Source organism: Sphaeramia orbicularis, chromosome 3 (assembly GCF_902148855.1).
Source record: "Sphaeramia orbicularis chromosome 3, fSphaOr1.1, whole genome shotgun sequence".
Lineage (NCBI taxonomy): Eukaryota > Metazoa > Chordata > Actinopteri > Kurtiformes > Apogonidae > Sphaeramia > Sphaeramia orbicularis.
The window spans coordinates 42,444,488-42,463,672 of record NC_043959.1 but is presented as its reverse complement, the minus strand read 5'-3'; the positions used below and the strand labels follow the sequence as shown (position 1 = coordinate 42,463,672).

The 19,185-nt window shown below is 39.1% G+C and overlaps 2 protein-coding genes across 4 annotated transcripts in view; one reads left to right on the top strand and one right to left on the bottom strand.

The window, feature by feature from the left end:
- The first annotated feature begins 1,877 nt into the window (after positions 1-1,877).
- On the top strand, positions 1,878-17,533 carry kif28 (kinesin family member 28). The gene is given in 27 exon segments (XM_030129051.1): positions 1,878-2,048; positions 2,195-2,245; positions 4,108-4,260; positions 4,363-4,398; positions 4,550-4,669; positions 6,454-6,561; positions 6,781-6,935; positions 7,012-7,123; positions 7,222-7,289; positions 8,142-8,284; positions 8,376-8,497; positions 8,713-8,803; positions 8,971-9,031; positions 9,350-9,473; positions 10,331-10,466; positions 10,905-11,023; positions 11,176-11,283; positions 11,389-11,481; positions 12,090-12,204; positions 12,207-12,229; positions 12,335-12,405; positions 12,880-13,014; positions 13,636-13,802; positions 13,954-14,048; positions 14,581-14,713; positions 14,814-14,947; positions 15,514-17,533. Coding segments are annotated over 27 exon segments (2,988 nt in total). The 5' UTR covers positions 1,878-1,892; the 3' UTR covers positions 15,673-17,533.
- LOC115415473 (frizzled-3-like) overlaps positions 15,977-19,185 on the bottom strand; it is a 31,143-nt gene continuing 27,934 nt past the window's right edge. For all 3 annotated transcript variants that reach the window (XM_030129063.1, XM_030129076.1, XM_030129071.1), the window contains exon 11: positions 15,977-19,154. In XM_030129063.1, the coding sequence (XP_029984923.1) occupies positions 18,938-19,154 (217 nt within the window). In that variant the 3' untranslated portion in view covers positions 15,977-18,937. The remainder of the gene's footprint in view (positions 19,155-19,185) is intronic.

The window sequence follows — 19,185 nt, the reverse complement described above, 5'->3', positions numbered from 1 at the left end:
TGGAGTGTTAACAATCAAACCGAACCAAAAACAATACCCCTTGCCTCCTCTTCGTGGGGCGGGGTAAAAAGCAACCACAACGTTAAATGTGATTCACCAAACCGAGGGTGTCAAGCATATGGTCCACGAGCCAGAACTGGCCTGCCAAAGCCTCCAATCCAACCCATGGGAAGAATTTTTAAAGTGCAAAAACAGACTATTTACCATCCATAGCAGGGGTGTTACACATACAATCCCTGGGATGAGTTTGCAAAAATTACATTGAAGACATTAATAGTCAACGGTGTTCTACTCGTTTTAGCTTAGGGGCCCACATACAGACCAATTTGATCTCCAGCAAATCGAAACCGTGAAATAGCATAAAAAACCTGGAAATTATGACTGATCTTTGTTTTAATAGGAAAAATTGCAGAAGTGAAATAAGATTATGAAAATTTTTAAATTTACAAACTGGCTTTTCAACAAGAACGCAAATAACCCATGAACAACCTGAAATTTCTTAAGAAAAATACATGCAATTTTAACAATGTTATGCCTGTTAATAAATGTTTTATGTCTTTGTAGATCCATTCTTTTAGTTTGAGTGCTCATGTGTAAATGATGAGGCATAATATTGTTAGAAATTTTAGGTCGTTCGTGGCTCACTTTTTTGTGAGAGGATAATTTGTAATTGCTAATATGTTCATAATGTATTTCCACTTTTTTGCATTAAAACAAAGAAAAATTTGGAGTAGTCATTTATCGGTTATTCTATTATTATCTTACTGATCTGGCCTTCTTCAGATCAAACTTGGCTCCGTGTGGTCCCTGAAATAAGTTGGACACACCTGCTCAAACCAAACCTCTGTATGTTAATGTTCCAACTTTGAGCCAAAAAATGTTATTCTTGTTCATCATAAACCACTAACATTTTGGAAATTAAACCTTTAATTTGATTTGTTCGTTTAAGTATTGATACAATTTTGTTTTGGAAGTTTTTTTTAAATTATTATTATTATTTATTTATTTATTTTCATTGCTAGTTTTAGTGTTTTGCTCCTTTTTAAGGCGTAGTCTGTTTTTAGGATGACACATAATCGGAGTACTATTAACATGTGTAACAGCTCTGTTTATATTCACTTGTGTGTGTGTCTCTAGTTTCCCAGTGTTGTGTTTCTACTGTATAATTCATTGTGATAGACGAGGTGAAAGTGAAACCAGCCTTCAGTCTGCTCTGCTCAACTTTACAAACAAAAGCACCAAAGAGGGAAAAAGCCAATTCCAAGTTCATTTTTATTCATATAATAAAGTCTATCATCACTGCCTGTTATATTCCAGAAAACTGAATACTTGTCACTCAGGTTTTAAGCTAAAACACTTAAAGGATGCAGTTGTGACATGGGTGCCATCACTCCTGTCACACTGGCCTGATTGTATCCATGTCGACGTGTAATGTGACTCTTGTTGCTCTCCGTTGTCCTGAGTGTTGGAGGTGATCACTCAGTCTGCCAGTCTGCGGTGCTGATACCTGCCTGCAGCACCATGAGGCCCAAAACCTCAGACATGCACAGCAAGGACTGTGTCAAAGTGGCCGTCAGAGTCCGACCCTTCAACAAGGTCAGTATTCACCCTCTTTTTGCGCTGTGCTGCACTTTTACACTTATTTATATCCAGGTTTATCCCATTTCACCATTTGATTTTGCCTTTTTATTTCATTTACCTCAGTTTTCTGTATTCTCATAGCATCTTTCCTGTACTACGTTTTCATTAATGCACTGCCCTTGTGACTTGTTATAGCAAATACGCTTGTTTTAAATATGTTTTTCTCTATATGATCCTATTTTTCTTAACATCTCATCCTTTATTTCTTCATTCAGAGGGAAAGGGATGCAGGCAGCCGCTGTATTGTGTCCATGGTGTCAAACTCCATCACCATCCAAGACCCACGTGACCCACACAACCGCCGTTCATTCTGCTTTGACTACGCCTACTGGTCCCACAGCGGCTTCATGCAAGACCGGAGCGGCCTCTACCTGCCTGAGGATCCAGGAGGGCGATATGCTGACCAAGTGAGTGCAGAAAACACAACCGCTTGAAAGCCAAAAGTGGATTGGTACAAGTAGAAAGTATTATTGTGGTAAAGTATCTTGGCTGTGAAACATGTGGTCAAAATAAAAAGTACCAAAAATAAAAAATATGTATCATTCATCCTCAGGACAGTGTGTTTGAGGACCTGGGAGAAGGAATACTAGAGAATGCACTGCAGGTAAGAAATAGAATTGCAGAATTTTGCACCTTTTTATCATGAAAGTCCAATTCCTCTGAGCTACCTTGGCATCACAGACTATTTACCATCTATAGCAGGGGTGTCAAACATATGGCCCAGGGTCCAATCTGGACCGTGGTATGAATTTTTACCCTGCCCCCCAAAGGGGAGGCAAGGGGTATTGTTTTTGGGATCTGTTTGTTTGTTTGTTTGTTTTTGTTTGTTTGTTTGTTTGTTTGTTTGTTAAGTCTAGCAGCAAAACTATTGGTTGAATTTAGGGATGCACCGATACCACTTTTTTCCAGACTGAGTACGAGTACAAGTACTTACATTTGAGTACTTGCCGATACCAAGTACCGATACGAGTACTTAATAATCCCATTCCAGTTGTTAGTTCATTTGTAAATGTGCTTTAGTGTCGTTATCATTAGTCTGACTGGAACAAAGTGCTTCTACTGACATTTAATGTGTTGGAATGAGCGTTTGTCAATTAATCCACCAGGGGGCGCCGCTCTGAATTAACCATATTGGACAAACACCACGAAGAAGAGGAAAGTTTTTTTTTTTTTTTGAGAAGAAGAAAGTCAATAATAACAAACATGGAGACGACAGAGGTAACACTAATGTGATACTAATATTGCAGCGTTTTCGCTGGTAAGGTTTAAAAGCTTAGCTTCAGCAGGAAGAGAAAAGAGAAATGAGCCACTTCTGTTTTCACTTCTGCTGGCGGCGGTCCACACCACTCCGTACTCCCGGTGGTATTCTCTGTCTCCACCAACACCTGGAAAACAGATGGAATGTACACAGAGGATGGACAGAACGTTGCGTCCATATCTGTCTGTGTCTTTAACGTTACTTGCAGTCAGCGTTACTTTTATCACCGTCGCTTATTTTGAAAAATCTCCACACTCTTCACACTCCCCACACAGTATTCCTCCTCCTCGTACCTGCTGCACTGAACTGGGAATGTCACACGGCCGTAAGTGGTATCGGTGCATTTGTATCGCATTTATTTTAAGAGTACGAGTACGAGTACACACACTGAGTATCGGAGCCGATGCCCGATACTGGTATCGGTATCAGTGCATCCTTAGTTGAATTCATGCCAAATTGGGTTTATGGTGAGTTTATCGCTAGGTCTGATTACAATTTTGGGAACAGTAGGTCAAAGTTCAAATTTTTTTATGAATTTTTAATTTTTTTTCCCCCCATTCACTTATAATGGGTGAAATTTCAAATGTCTGTAGCAGTAAAACTATTGGTTGAATTCATACCAAATTGGGTTTATAGATTACCAGTGACCCAGAATAGATGTGATTACATTTTGGGAAAAGTAGGCCCAAAGTCACATTTTTTACGAATTTTTAAAATCTTTATTTTTTTCCTGTTTACTTATAATGGGCGACATTTCAAATGTCTATACAAACATCAGTTTTTACTTGAAACAAATTGGCACATATATAGAGACAATTGCTATACTGACATCACCACACACATAGACATGATGACATCAGCTGGATCGATGCCAAAATAAGCTATAATATGTGCAAGGGGTGGGGTTTGTTTTCTGGCACCACTTGATAAAATTGCACTTATTTTACGCAAGAATTTTCAGGTTGTTCGTGATTGTTCCTATTATTCATACTTTTTAAGAGGATAGTTTGTACATGTAAACATTTACCTTAGTGAAATTGTACTTTTTTCACTCTAAAACACAGAGAAAAGTTTGGAGTTGTCATTATTTATAGGTTATTATGTTATTATTTTCCTGTTCTGGCCTATTTGAGATCATATCGGGCTGTATGTGGACCTGTGTCACCCCTGGTCTATAGATATGACAGTAAATGAAACAATGTGCACAGGGTTACAATGCCACTCTGCTGGCCTACGGGCAGACCGGCTCAGGGAAGAGTTATTCAATGGTGGGATATGGGACCAACAAAGGCCTGGTTCCTAAACTCTGTGATCGTCTTTTTGAGGCCATCAGAGAAAACCAGGATTCAAGACAGTGTCAGGTCAAGTGTATGCTTCTATTTTCAATGAAGGATGTTTTTATACATATTGGGTGGGTGGTAGTGATTCAGTTGCTTCTAAATGTGTTCATGGTGTCTCCACAGGTCTTTTTCAGTATGCTGGAAATCTATAATGAGCAGGTAACAGCAGGAGGAAGCAGACACTCCGTCTGTGTCCTTTTTCCAGCAGTGGTTTGTGTTGATTCTGAACATTTGTATCCTATCGACAGTACTGGTACTATTGAGCAGCTGCTGTGTGCATCACCTTTTACTTTCTCTCTTTCACGTCCAGGTGATTGACCTGTTGTCCAGGGGGTCTCGTACCCCTGGGGGGCTCAGGGTCAGAGAAGAGCAGCAAAGAGGGTTCTATGTGGAGGGTCTTCGCACAGTTCCCTGTGAGAGCGCACCACAGGTAGGAGGATCAGGGAGGTTTATCAGTACACACAGATACATACATCTGATATCATATCTCTGTGTAGGTTGTGTTTGTGCAGTGGTAGAAAGTATTTAGATCCTTTATTAATAAATACAAATATAAAAGTAGGTCTACATAACTGAAAATACATAAAGAAAAGTGGTACTTAGGTGTTTTTTTTTATTGTACAATATAGTCCTGTTTTTACTGCTGTAGATGTTTATGGTTGAGCTCATTTGAAATACTCTGCACACTGCTTAGTTTAAGACAGTGGTGTCAAACATAAGGCTGGTGGACCAAAACCAGCCCACCAAGCGGTCCAATCCAGCCCATGAAATGAATTTGCAAAGTGAAAAATTATTCTGAGGATATTAACAGTCAAGGCAAACTCATTTTAGTTCAGGGGCCACATACAGTCCAATGTGTTCTCCAGTGGGTCAGACCAATAAAGTAATAGCATAAAAACCTACACATCATGACAAATCCAATTTTTTTCTCTAACATGGTACAAATATCAGATGGAGAGAGTGTGTTCATGCCTATGATTGGTCACATAATGTAAATACACCTATAACCTACATATGTCAGGGTTCCCACTGGGTCTTAAAAAGTCTTGAATTTACAAATCTGCTTTTAATACCTTAAAAAAGTATTTAAAAGGTATTAAACTAGATTTGGTAGATCTTAAGTTATGTTGCCATAAACGTCTTGGCTGTATTGTCTTTAAATGTCCAAGCTGCAAAGAAAGTAATGTTATTCTACTCAGTTCCACTTGTTCCAACACTACAATTTATATTGTCACTGACTTTGCCTCCCTCGGTGACAAATGACCCAGAACAGTGGGAACCAAGGTGTTGGAATAAATAAATACATTTTCCAAAATTCTAGGATTGAATTTTTGCCAGAATAGCCCTGAAATAGGCTGTGAACTGGGCACTAAACTCTGTTCTAAGTAGTCTTAAAAAGGTGTTAAAAACTCTTAAATTTAACTTGTAGAAACCTGTAGGAACCCTGTATGTGCCAAACCTTAAGGACAATGTAGCAACTGACGGATATTTATACATTCCTAAAGGAGACTGAAACAGATAGTTTGGGAAAAATAAGTCTGTGAGTCATGGGGTGTCGACGTCTTATCAGTAGATCCAGTTGGAGGACAGAGGACAAGGCAGAAGCACACCATGACCTGTAGCCTGATCTCAGAACTAAGAGATGGATAAACCACAGGATGGAGGAGAATTTCTCTAACAATCAAATTTCGTGTCGTGTGGGAATCATGTCTCATTTTAATATATAGTTTTTAACTTTATTAGTGGCAGTGAGAAATAGGAAAGACAGGAAAGGTTACAGAGAGAGCGAGGAATGATGTGCAACAAAAGACCTGGCCTGGAAACTGGAAAAAGCCTCAGGCCAGAAGTCAACTTTACATGAGCACAAAAACAGGCCTGTTTTCAGCTTTATGACAGGCTATTTTACAGTGAATCCAATATTATTTTTGTAAAATGTATTTAGTTTATGAAGGAGGAGAATTTTCATGGAACATGTTATATTACAGTTTATCACAAACATTCAAATTCTTTGCACATTTGGATGTTTGCGGTTTTCACTGAACAAGAAGGGGATGAAGCTTTCAGACATGTAGTGGAATAAGAAGTACAACATTTGGATCTGAGATGTAATGGAGTATAAGAATATAACTGCAAAAAATGGAGATTCTGAGTTGATTTGTGTATTTGTGCCTGCGTACAACATGTAAAACTATGTAAATGTGTTGTTATTTAAAGGTGGAGCAGCTGATGGAACAGGGAACCAGGACTCGAACCACTGCTGCCACTCATATGAATGCAAACAGCAGCCGCTCACACATGCTCATTGTTCTGCAGCTGAAACAGGTTGATGTTCCTGATCTGCGACTGTTTATACTTTAATTCACTGATATGATTTCACTTGATGTCTGAAAAAGTCATGTTTTATCATGCATGAACTGTGTTTTTAAATAAATTCATGTACATCCTACATTTAGATTCGTGTCCTGTCCTACTGTTTTGTGCTTTTATAAATGCCAGTGTATTCATAAAACATGTGACTTCATTACTGTGTTTCCCTTTCAGATCTTCTCCAAAGAAAGCATCACTAAACAGTCCAATGTAAACCTGGTGGACCTGGCAGGCAGTGAGCGTCAGCGGTCATCGGGGTCAGAGGCGGATCGGCTCAAAGAGGGCACGGCCATTAATCTGAGCCTCACCACCCTGGGCAATGTCATCAGGTCCCCCTGCTGTTTAGTTAATGTTTTACTTTATTTTAAGTGGAACATTATTTTCACATGCTCTTCTCTCCTCCAGTGCACTCGCTGATGTGGCGGTGGGAAAAAAGGTCGTGCATATTCCCTACAGAGACTCAGTTCTTACCAAGCTGCTGCAGTCTGCACTGGGAGGCAACAGTCGCACTGTGATGGTGACTGACATTTTGTAGAATCCGTTGTTGCTCTGCACTTATATATTTATGATGACATTTTAAAAAATTCTGATATTCACAATTCATCTGTTTTGTAGATTGCCACACTGAGCCCTGCTGATATCTGTTATGAGGAGTCACTCTCAACCCTTCGTTACGCTGAAAGGTACAAGGACACTATTAGTTTATTTAAACCAGTGGTTCTCAACTGGTCTCAGAGATTTTCCCATAACCACTATCTCTATAATCCTCTTTATAGAGATCAAACCATGGAAATTTAGCCATGTTAACATATAATGGATTATTGTGTTTTTTGTTTTTTTTTTAATCAAATATCATCATCCCTGTATTCAGAAAACATTACTTTATAATAAACTAAGTGACCATTACAACTGTGCAAATGTTTTGCACACAAAAGGTAACACAAAGTTTGCACCAAACACACATCCATGGAAACCATTTTAGCTGTAAATTATGTTTTTAGTACTTTTAATTGTTAGTGTTTGAAAATACACATTTAACATATCTGTCAAAGTATAAGCTCATCATTTATATTAAATAATTTTTTTATGTTCACTTAGTGGTTTATTGAGAATGAATCCATGAGCTCCTTTTTGGTTGCATCTTAATAGAGAAAGCTGAATATAAACCACTGTGAAACTAGTACAGCTGTGGTCAAATGTTTTGGAAATAACACAAATGGGACTCTTTGCTTTAATGTGATTTATTTGTCATTAAGTTTCTTTGAAGCCTACTGTATATATTGGCTCTAATTGTTCTCCAGTGTACCTCAGAAACATGTTGAATTAAAAATGAATAAATAAAACTTTGGCAGCAAATTTTACAAAAACAAAACTTTTGTAATTCCCAAAACATTTTGGTCACAATTGTATATAGTGACTGTAACAAGCACTAAATGTCATGCTTCAGCTTCTTCTAATTGTTTTTTTCTTTGACCCATTGCACCCATCACACATCTCATCCTGTGTACTTTGTCCTTCTGCCTTTTCTTGTTCAGGGCGAAGCGCATCCAGAACCGTGCTGTTGTGAATGAGAGTCCCACCGAGCGTCTGGTCAAAGAGCTGAAGGCAGAGAATGCCAGGCTGCTGCAGAGACTGAGCCGACTGGGCCAAGAGGGACGGAGAACCAACGACGAGACCAGTGAGACCCAACAGTGACGTGCAGAAATTCACAATGCAATGCTCAGATTCAATAACATAATGTGTGTGTGTGTGTGTGTGTGTGTGTTCAGAGGAGCTTCGACAGCTTCTGACCCACAATGAACTCCAGATCAGAGCCATTCAGACTCTCTGGGAGCAACACCTGCAGGAGGCGCTGAAGGACTGGGAGCAGCAGTACGCAAGCATCACACAGGTACACACACATGCACATGCACAGGTACACACACACACACACACACACACACACACACAGCACAACAGTTCCACATACATTTGCACCTACCATATGTCTCAGATGTGCTGCAGATTGCTCAAACAAATCCATCCATGTGTTCATTCCACTTCTCAGTTGCAATCTCCTGTCTCTCACAGCAGCATGAAATGTTTTTATGCCTCTCTCACTATTAGGAGAGGAGGATGATGCAAATGCACCCCTACATTCTGAACATCAACGAGGATGCTCAGCTGTCAGGTGTCGTGAAGCTTTTTATCCAGGAGGGTAAGTCAATCTTCATGTTTCTTTTTCTATTTTAAGATGAATGTCTCCTTTAGCTCATCCTAGAAGAACCAGTGAGAGTGACTGAGTGTTCAGTAAGTTTATGGAGCCTAATGTAATTAAACACTAACTTGAATATCAGTCATTTATATGGTTTAATTTTCCTCCAGGTGAATGGGACATCGGTCTCTGCGATTCGTCCCCACGATCCATCTCTATAAAGGGCTTAGGGTGAGTTTTCACTAAGGTTACATCAGACAGGGAGTGTTTATGGTTATGATTAGAGACACTAAACAGTGTCTACATAAGATCTAAAAGTAGATGTGAGTGATTGGTGATTTTTCCTGCATGTTTTCTTGGTGAAGTGCATGATGGGATAGGCTCTGAGATGGTTTGTGTATCAGTACAGACTTGTGTGAAGGCTCAGTAATGACGACATTAATGTATTTCTTATGAGACTTTTGTATATTTGTATTATTGTACATGTTTACGGATTTTCTGTACATCTGCATATATGTATGTGTGTGTGTGTGTGTGTGTATGTATCAGGATCCAAGAGCGCCATGCAGTGTTCAGGAACGAGCAGCGCCGTGTTACACTGACTCCAGTGTCAGAGGCAAAGGTCATCATCAATGGAATGGCCGTCTCCGACACGACTGAGCTGCAACACCTGGTGAGACTCCAATAACATTTAATGGCTGATGTGCCCTTGAGCAAGGCACTTAACCCCCCATTTGCTCCCCGGTGCCTGACATGACAGCCCACTACTCCTAGTCTGCAGTGCGTGGTGTGTTCGTGCATGTTCAGCCAGTAAAGGGTTAAAGACAGAGTGTGTGTTGCATGTCCACATATACAAAATACTGAAAAAAAGATTCTTCTTCTTCTGCAAACAGCTCCACCTTTATGATGCATGTGTGAGACACAAACACATTCTTATTACAGGGAAGTACTTACACTTGTTTAAAATATTCTAGCACTGAAAGTAGTTTTGATTACCGGTAATTTTTTTGTGTAAAATTACAAACTCTGACATGTACTCAAAGACTGTATCTACATCTGTACTGATTGTTTCTGTGTAAAACTACTGAATCTTAGATCCCCCATGCTGATACTATTGTTATTAAATTGAGGACGCTGTTTCTGTGGGTCGAGTCTCCCTCTCTTCAGTTTTGTTGCATAATATATTCTACATTAGTACAACTGTTGTGTTCTACACTGCAGGGGATCATTTTCTCGACCTTATATTGTTCTGTTTAAATTAGTCTTGATGCTATGATGCAAAGTTAAAAAATAATCATCATAATTCCCCTTGAAAGCAATATGAACAAATTAACAACCCCACCCCCCTTTTTTTTTCTTTTCAAATGTAATGAGTAGAAAGTGGGAATATTTCTTTTAGAATGTAAAATTTGTCTGAAAAATCTACTCATGTACTGTAAAAAAAAAATTTGTATTCTATTTCCAACCTCTGGAGACATGCATTTCCACACAAAGACATGAATCGGTTTTCCTTTCCTTGTCTCATTTTAGGACCGTCTCATTCTCGGGTCAAACTGTACCTACCTTTTCATTGGTTATCCTTCTGAGAGGGGCGGGGATGACTGGAGCCGCTACGACTACGATTACTTCCAGTCTGAACTGGCTGCTGCTGAAGGCATCCACCTGGGTGAGCCACAACTTTAACAGCTCCAAGTGAAGAGACATTTGTTGTATATGGGATTTTTTTTTTTTTCTTTTATTAACTTTGACAAATATTGTACAGAAGCAAAATGTACAAATATCACACAGCAAGAACACAATGTTTGTGGATATCATGTAAAACAAGAAGAACAAAGGGTTACAATTCAGTATTAAGTTGTGTGAATCCTTTATGTTTATGATTGTTCTTTAAAAATCAGAGAGGTCACTCTGATTTATGAATCTGACTCAGTTTTATCCACTCTTGAAGGTTTTTATGCAAATCTGTCCAAAATGGAAAGTATAAGGATCAATCAATCAATCAATATATACACACATATTTACTATGCTTCCTTACATTTGGATCAACATCAAGAGGGAGTCTTTTTGAGGGAAACCTGTTTGATCGTATCCATCCTGTATCTAGGTGAGTCCAGTTCTGGGTCCAGTCAGACGGACCCCAGTCTGTTGGCTGTTTTCTACGACTATATTAAACTGATGCCCATGGTGGCCGAGGCCAACCAGATGAGCCAGGAGCTGAACAAGGTGCACATGATTTTATTAAATATCAGGAACCAACATTATGACCTAAGTATGTGACACAAACATGTTTAGTGTCATGGTTAATGTCATGTATTTTATAGATAATAACACACATGCTCAGGTAGTCAGTGTTTAACTCCATGTCATATCTGTAGGGTGTGGAGTTCAAACTGGAGATCAAGAATCTTGCCTTGTCAGACTCAAAAGGCCACGATCTGGAGAAAGAGATAATTATCAGAGTCACCTCTGAAGGCAACAAACAGGTGTTTATTAATAAACTCAAACTCTATGACGATTGTATTTAAGACTTGGTTTCTTTTTAGGGTTTGGTTTGTTGCTTTTTTGTCTGATTTTTCTTTTGTCCTCAGGTGTGGATGTGGTCCAAGGCCAAGTTTGTGAACCGGAAATTTCTGATGGAAGAAGTATATCAGCAGCATCAGGCTGAACAGAGCAGAGACAGGGTATGTGATGGAAAAAATACAGTTTATATGCCAGTACTGAAGGGATTGGAGTAAAATATTTAGTGCCCCATATTTGTAGTTGTTATTTCAGAACAGAGACAAAAGGCTGTGACTGCTCGTTTTCACCCACTTCTATTTGATCACAAATCAAAAACTATTACCAGAAGTTGAAAGATGCTTTGAATTGTCGATCAGTCCTAAATAAAAATAAAATCACTTCATCAGAAAACAGTAGAAAAACTCTGAATGTAAAAGAGGAAATGGCAGGTGAATAAAAACCTGGTATGTTTTTATCATCATAGTGTTTGTGTTTTAATAGAAACATGAATACAGATGAGTTAGCTTTACCATCAGTTGTTTTAAATAAACACTGTTGCTCATAAGACATTTTTCCCTCTTCTCACTAAATGATTGTGACTGTGATTTATTCTTGATGATTCAAGTGTAACTGGGTAATCATTGGACCTGGTCAAAGGCGATTAAATAAGAATACAAAGAGGAATGTGTCTGAAAACAAAATTATTCCAACTTTATGGACCACAGTGTATATAAAAGTGCACATAAATCACTTCATACGTTTTTTCTACATCTTTGGTTTGTGTTGTCAGAGCGTCGAGGGCCTTTCTACAGCTATGATGCCCAGAGATAAAGACCCTTTCTGGGATCCGCTGGAGCCTCTGCTCCTGGGTACCGCTCACCTATGGCTTCAGTCTTTGGCCTTTCGCATCCCCTGGAGGAGCAGCTGGAGGTACACACACACACACACACACACACACACACACACACATACAGATGAAGTGTGTGATTGAATCTAAATACAAAATGGTGATTAAATAATAGCCCCTGTACGCAGGTGTTGGGCTCAGAGGGTTCAGAGGAGGCTATTCTACAAGCACAGCTGGTCCCCTGCACCTCCACTGGATTGTACGTCTCACACACACACACACACACACACACACACACACACACATTCACTAATGGAACAGTGAGGCCAATTCCTTTATTTTTGCCGTAGACTGAAAACATTTGGGTTTGACATCAAAAGATGAATATGATACGTCAGATTAAGTTTTTATTTCCATGTATTTATTTAGACTTATTTACTACACAACTAAGATCATAGCACCTTTTCTTTGAGCCCGCCCATTTTTCTGTGACTGACAGGTGTGTTTTGTGTCCCAGGTGTGTCAGATTACTTTGATTATTCACACAGTTAATTCCACTGAATGGGTTTTTCCTGTAGAAACTGCATTCATAGTTTGAGGTTTAACCAACCTGAAAACCAGACAGTAATAGTAAATTCTACAACCACAGTAAAAGAATTGGCCTTACTGTTTAATACTTTTGGAGGGGAGTGTAGATGCAACAAATAAACAAATGCCTTTTCTTTTCTTTCAGCCCACAGGGTGAAGACGACATCCTCATTGACCCCTCTGAGTTACTGGGTCGGCGTCTGGACTTTCAGCTGGTCCTGGAACAGTGCTGTGGTCTACGCTGGATAAGAGAGGCTCGTAATAGAGGGGTCCAGATCAGGTACGTTTTATCAGATGACACAGGGACATAGACAGGGAAACAAGACTGTATTAACTGAAGGATGAACCAGAGAGTCCATAAAGGAGGTTATTATCCTTCTGCTAGCAGGGTGAGCATATTATGCACGCTTTGCACTTTGAGGCATTAAAGGTCATATTATTTTTCACTATTTGTATTAGGTCAGAATTTAAAGTTCATTTTTGCATGATTTTTTACAATTCTGACCTAGACTTTAACATCAGCACATCGTAAACAATGGAATGTAGTTTATGTAGAGTATTGAAAAATAAATAAATAAATAAATGTTTTTGTGTTTTTTGCATCAAAATATATGGTTTGTTTACATTACAAACATGGCATTAAAAGGGTTAAAAAATATAACAGTTTGATTATTTGGTATTTTTGTCTATGGCTCAAGTTGATGAAATACAAAAATATGTTAAAAAGTTAAAAACAAACTGTATGACAAACATTTTGACAATAGTGTTGTGCAGATTACACAGTTTTGGTGGTTAAGAAGGACCTTTATGGTAGGGATACCAGAGGTTATTATAGGAACATTCAGATATTCAGTCATTTTTGTTTTGTTAACAGCTGTGTGTTCTTCTGTTTCCTCCTCAGGTTTAAGTTATTTGACTGCTCCAAACCTCTCTATACTCCTGCTGTTTGGCACAACGTCAATCCTCTGCTAGATCACAGGGTTCACTTCGCCTCCCTTCACACCTCTCAGTGTCTGCTGGACTACCTGCAGAGCAGCGCCGTGGTTCTGGAGCTGTGGGGCCTTCAAGGTGGGGATGAAGTATTAGTGTCTTGATGCTTCGTGTCATACAGCATGTGTTGTTTCATTTCACAGCATGAGAGCAAACTGGATGTAATGAGATGCAACCAGACATTCTGTACTGTTATTAGGGTAAAAAGTGAGTTGGTCTTGTCCCTCAGAGGGCTGTACGGACCTGACGTCCTCTCTGGATGGAGTGAGGATGACTTCAGAAGGCATCTTCATCATCGACCAGACAGGCCCAGCAGATACTGTGGTGAGATTAGCATTACATGTTGCATGAACAATATGGAAATAGAATGTGGAGGAAAAAAAAAAAAAAAACTTTTCATTTTTCTTTTCCCTTCAGACACGTGAAGCTTTTAGTATTTACATTAGTGGAAAAAAAGTTTTAGGATACCCATTTTTATACAATCTCGAATATTATCATGAAGTACTTGCAGAAAAATCTTTTGTTCAAAAGATGTGGCTGCATCAGACACACACACACACACACACACACACAAACAAATGCAAATGATTTTTTTTTTTTTTTTGCTTTATTTTTAGCAAAAAAACAAAGTTAAATTCTTGACAGTTTCAACATATCATGTCCTGGATGGGTTTCATTATTTTGCTGAAACATCCAGTTTTGACCTCAACAGAACAGAACACACACACAGAGGAACATGTGTGTACTGACAATGGAACAATACTTGGTAGTTCAATGACTTAAGAGTGATTCTTAATAAGATTATATCACAAATGCATGGAGTGTCCAAGAAACGTTTTTCATGTATGTGTTTCAGTCTCTGGATTCAGCAGAACTGAGCTGTTCAATGAGAGCTCTACAACAGGACCTAGAGGACATGAAGAGTGAAAACACCTTACTGAGAAAAGAGAACCAAAGTCTTAGAGAACAACTCAGCACAGTCAAAAATGGTAATCGACACATGAGGAAAAAAATATACCCATCGTTGAGTCGTTTTATTGTTTATTTCACAGACTCCCTCTCACATATTTCTATGTCACTGTCTCTTAGGAGGGGAGAACATGCGAGGTCGGTCAGTGCGTCCTAGCTGTGATGCAGAATTTGCTCGTGCTCTGAAGGTTTTCTACCACAGTATGACAGCAGTCAGGGGTCAACTCCAACGCCTCCGCAGACACAGGCCCAGTGTATGTATCCCTGTCGGACTGCAGCGTTAGTGAACAGTACAACATAAACAGTAATTCTACTTCATGTGTAAAAAAATATATATGTACACATAAACAAATACACACAGCTTATAGAGTTTTTGTAGTTTGTTTTTTGCAGTCTTTTATGCATGCACATTGTCCTGCACTTAATCCTGTTGCTGCTTTAATCAGTGAAGTTCCCCTTTGTGATATCAGTAAAGTCTACTCTAATCACTGTGCTATCATTAACCCTTTGAGCAACAGCATTGTAGATCTGACAATACATAAAGCAGTGTACATGCAAAACATGTCAAATAAAGCTTCAGTGAGATTAAAATGTAATGACTGCAGGAGAGGAAGATTTCACCAGAAAATCTGAGTTGGAAATTCATAGTAAAAAGACAGTTTTCTTCTGTAGAAATTCATTAAATCCAAGTAAGATGAAACTTTTTAGAACTGCATTCAGAAACCTACTGTTATAAGAAATAAACATTGAAGTATCAGGAATGGAATTATTTTTATTCTGACACTTAGTGAATATGGGATATGTGTGTTCCTGTTTCCAGGAGGAGTCAGACCTCTTAGGCCTCAGGTTCTTTGTGGATGAGCAGAGTCGTCTGCTCAGAGACTTCTCAGAGCAGCTGGAACTGAGCGTCACTGCACTCAAACAAGACGTAGCTGCCATTGTCCGACGGAAACGGGAACGATCAGGAATCTGGTCGTAACTCCATGAATAACCGCTGACCAGCTTTTCCAGACTTTGTATGAGTGAAGGCAAGTTTACTTTAACTTCATCTGTTGCTTGTACTGTATATTCAGTTACTGCTGTTCTTCAGTACCTCAGATATGTAGGTTCTGACTTTACAATTTTCTGTTTTTGGAACTTTGAGCGAAACTAAATTTAGTGATAATTTGAGTACATTTAAACCAAAATGAAATATAAAAGTTTTTCCCATTTCATGATAAATTGTTAAATTTATCTAATTAAGCTAAATTTTACATGATTCCACCCATGTTAATGTTTTGTAGGGAGTCCTGTCAAAACAGCCCTTTGATAGTAAATACTGCTTACTGTGATTTAGACTAAGATCAAACAGAATGACAGTCTAAAGTCAATTTTAATTTAGCTCAATTTTTAGACAAGTATACAGATAAGATATCCATTATAATGTAATGCACTGCATTGTTACATCATCATAAGCTCGTGTATTTTTAAATAACTGCAGTACTTATTACAAAATAAAAGAACTTTACTACATCCTGCAACAAACTGTATTACAAAAACGCAGGTTTACAACACAATGAAATGAAAAAAGTCAGTGATGATAGCCTAATGTTGTGATTTTATATCATGTACTGTTCCATTGCTGAAATATACCTCAGTATTTAAAACTGCACATTTTCATCTGTTAATTCATTTGGATTCTAATTTCTTTCTATTCTAATCACAACATATCTTGATAAAATTGTCCAACTTGAAGCAGTGACTGTACAGTTTTCTGTAAAGGAGGGGATTACTCATGTTATGACTTAACCCATTAGAACTACTGATGTAAGACATTTGGAATAAACAGCATTTTAGTCTTTAAGAGCATTTATTAGACTGCATGTAAAAGTCATCACAGTTCAAAACTGCAAAATAAGTTAAAAGGCAAATACATTTGTTTAAAAATTCACAATATTATTAACTTTAGAACCATAGTGGACAATGGGTCATATTTCACAAAACATCTGAAAGTCCTCTTCTTGTTCAACTGGCAAACTGAAACCAATAAATACAGACCTAAATGATGTAACTAGAATGAAATATTCCATAGGTAGAGTTGTCAGTCTGCAGTTCCACAGTAATAGTATCAACCATAGTGTCTCTCATTTTGATCACCAGTTCAGAGGTAAAAAAAAAAAGCAAAAAAAAAGCAGTAGTTGGTGTTTGTAAGCAGTCAACACTTACGAGAGTACAGACAACTGCTGTAGGTCCAAAGAAAAAGGAGTAGAGAAGAGAACATTTACAGGAGCAGAGGCAGTTTTGGAGTCAAAAGGCAGATGTGAGGCAGATCAGTCATCAGACAGAACAGGAAATGTTATGTACAACAGATACACTCGACAGCAGGTAACGAGAAAGTAAAACACAGAGGCAGCAGTGAGGTTAAATTGAAGGCTGGAGAGTTAGATAGGTGTGAACTGAAGAGGTAGCCTGGAAAAACACAAAGCCAACTGTGGGAAGGAAGGACTGAGCTACTGCAGATACACATAATAGATGACTGTGTATGTGTGACGAACCTATGAATCAATACTTAAAGCCTGTTTGTTCAGCTTAAATGTCACTGCAGGTACAATTCTTGAGGCTATTGTTTCCTTCCCACAAAAGCTGACGTACAGGTGAGGTAGGTTCTTAGGGTTTTGGGGGAATAAGAAAAATAGAAAAACATTCACTGTGACATTTACTCACAGACTGTCAAATAAATGTCAGACGTAATGTAACGCACAATGAATGAATGTTTCACTGCCAATTGTCTGCACCTCTTTGGGTGGGTTTTAATTTTCTGTCAACAGCAAAACCAACATCACAGAGCAGGTAAAAAAAAAGCTGTTTATGTACAGGGCAAGAAATTAAAGTAGAAAAGAAATGCACTTCCTCTCAACTCAACCTGTTGACCTTAAGATACAAGAGACTAAATGTATTTTTGTTTCCTTTTTGTGGCTTTGATACAGCAAATATGCCTACATTTGGGTTACACCGGTTATTATCAGCAGTTTGTTGTGATATTTTATTTGAGTGGCTGAAATCTAACTGACCTCTATGAAAAGCTGCCGTTTCTTTCTGTCAGGTGAATACCTTTGTGCAGTCAGTGCTAAAATTGTTCTTGGAGGCCAAATGTGACCTGAGCTGAACTGTGTGTGTGTGTATGTGGTAAGTGCACGCGCATTTTTCCGGTTCGTTCGACCTGACAGTGCCCACGTATCTCTGACTTCAAGAACATCCTTTTTACATTCTTGGTCACACAAGGTTTCATCTTTCCCCTCCCTCCGGCTTTCGGTTCACCAGAGGGAGGAATCAAAGTTAAAAAGACTCCACTGTGTCTATTTCTTATTCATTTCCTCTCTCAATCACACACACAGAGCTTTCAGCAGCAGACACACAGTTTTCACAGTATAAACATATTAAACTACAGAGGTCCACAATGTCACGATAGGCCCATATTTATCAGTCTCTTAAGTCACACAGAGACGCGTTTCATTCATTAAAAGCTGCAGTGCAGGATGAACAAAGGCTGGAAATAACTAAGTCTAGATGAAGACTGAAATTAGTCAAGTTTTATCTGAGTTACAACTAAGGTAGTGGGCAAACTATTCAAGATTGTTACAATAGCAATACTCGGCAGTGTTCACATATTCATCAAAATGTTTGTAGGCCCTGTATGAATGTATGAAATTAGGATTTACAGAGGATGTCCTAGAGCTGATGAAGACACTCCTTTGTCCGTATAAAAAATAATCGCCCCAGCTCTGAATCCAGAATCACAGCTGTACAAACCCACTTCAGTCGGTCTGTTCTTTTGTACCTGCAGTGATTTCATCCCACATTTCGTCAGTGCTTCCTGTCCAGCGCGAGCTCTGGTTCACTTTGGCTCAACTGAAACTTTCCCTGAATTGCGTCTGTTTAGGTGGATTTATTCTCTATGACTCAACGTGTGAGTCAAACAAATATCAGTCGACTGTATCATAAATTCAACTGACCGAGTAAACAACACTGAACCTAAAACTGCAGGACATCAGTCAAAGTCAGACTCCACTGTGGTAGCCTTTCGTCACACTGCAAAACAAACAACCAGTAAGGAACACTGACGACCACCCCCACAGCACTGAATGGTACCTTCACCATCTTCTTAGCGAACACGTACACTGCTATGATCAGTGTGTGTGTTATGTTTCCTTTAAGCACTAACAGCGTCTTGGAAACTTCCAGTGAAATCAGTGACTCCTGGAGACTCAGGCGCTGGTGCCTTCATTCTCCGCCACTCGGCTGTCGGTGGTCCCGTGGGTGATGAGGGTGGGCGGGGCATCTGTGGCGTCCTGCTGGCTTTCAGACCTAGAGTGACTGTCAATCTGGTGTAGGCTGCTGTGAGCGGAGAGTGGGTGGTCGAGACGTGACGTGCTGCCATGGAAACTGCGCTCCTCAGTGCCGTGGTGCGCCACAGTGTCGCTCCTAAGAAAAGAAGAAGGTTTGATGAAGAGAC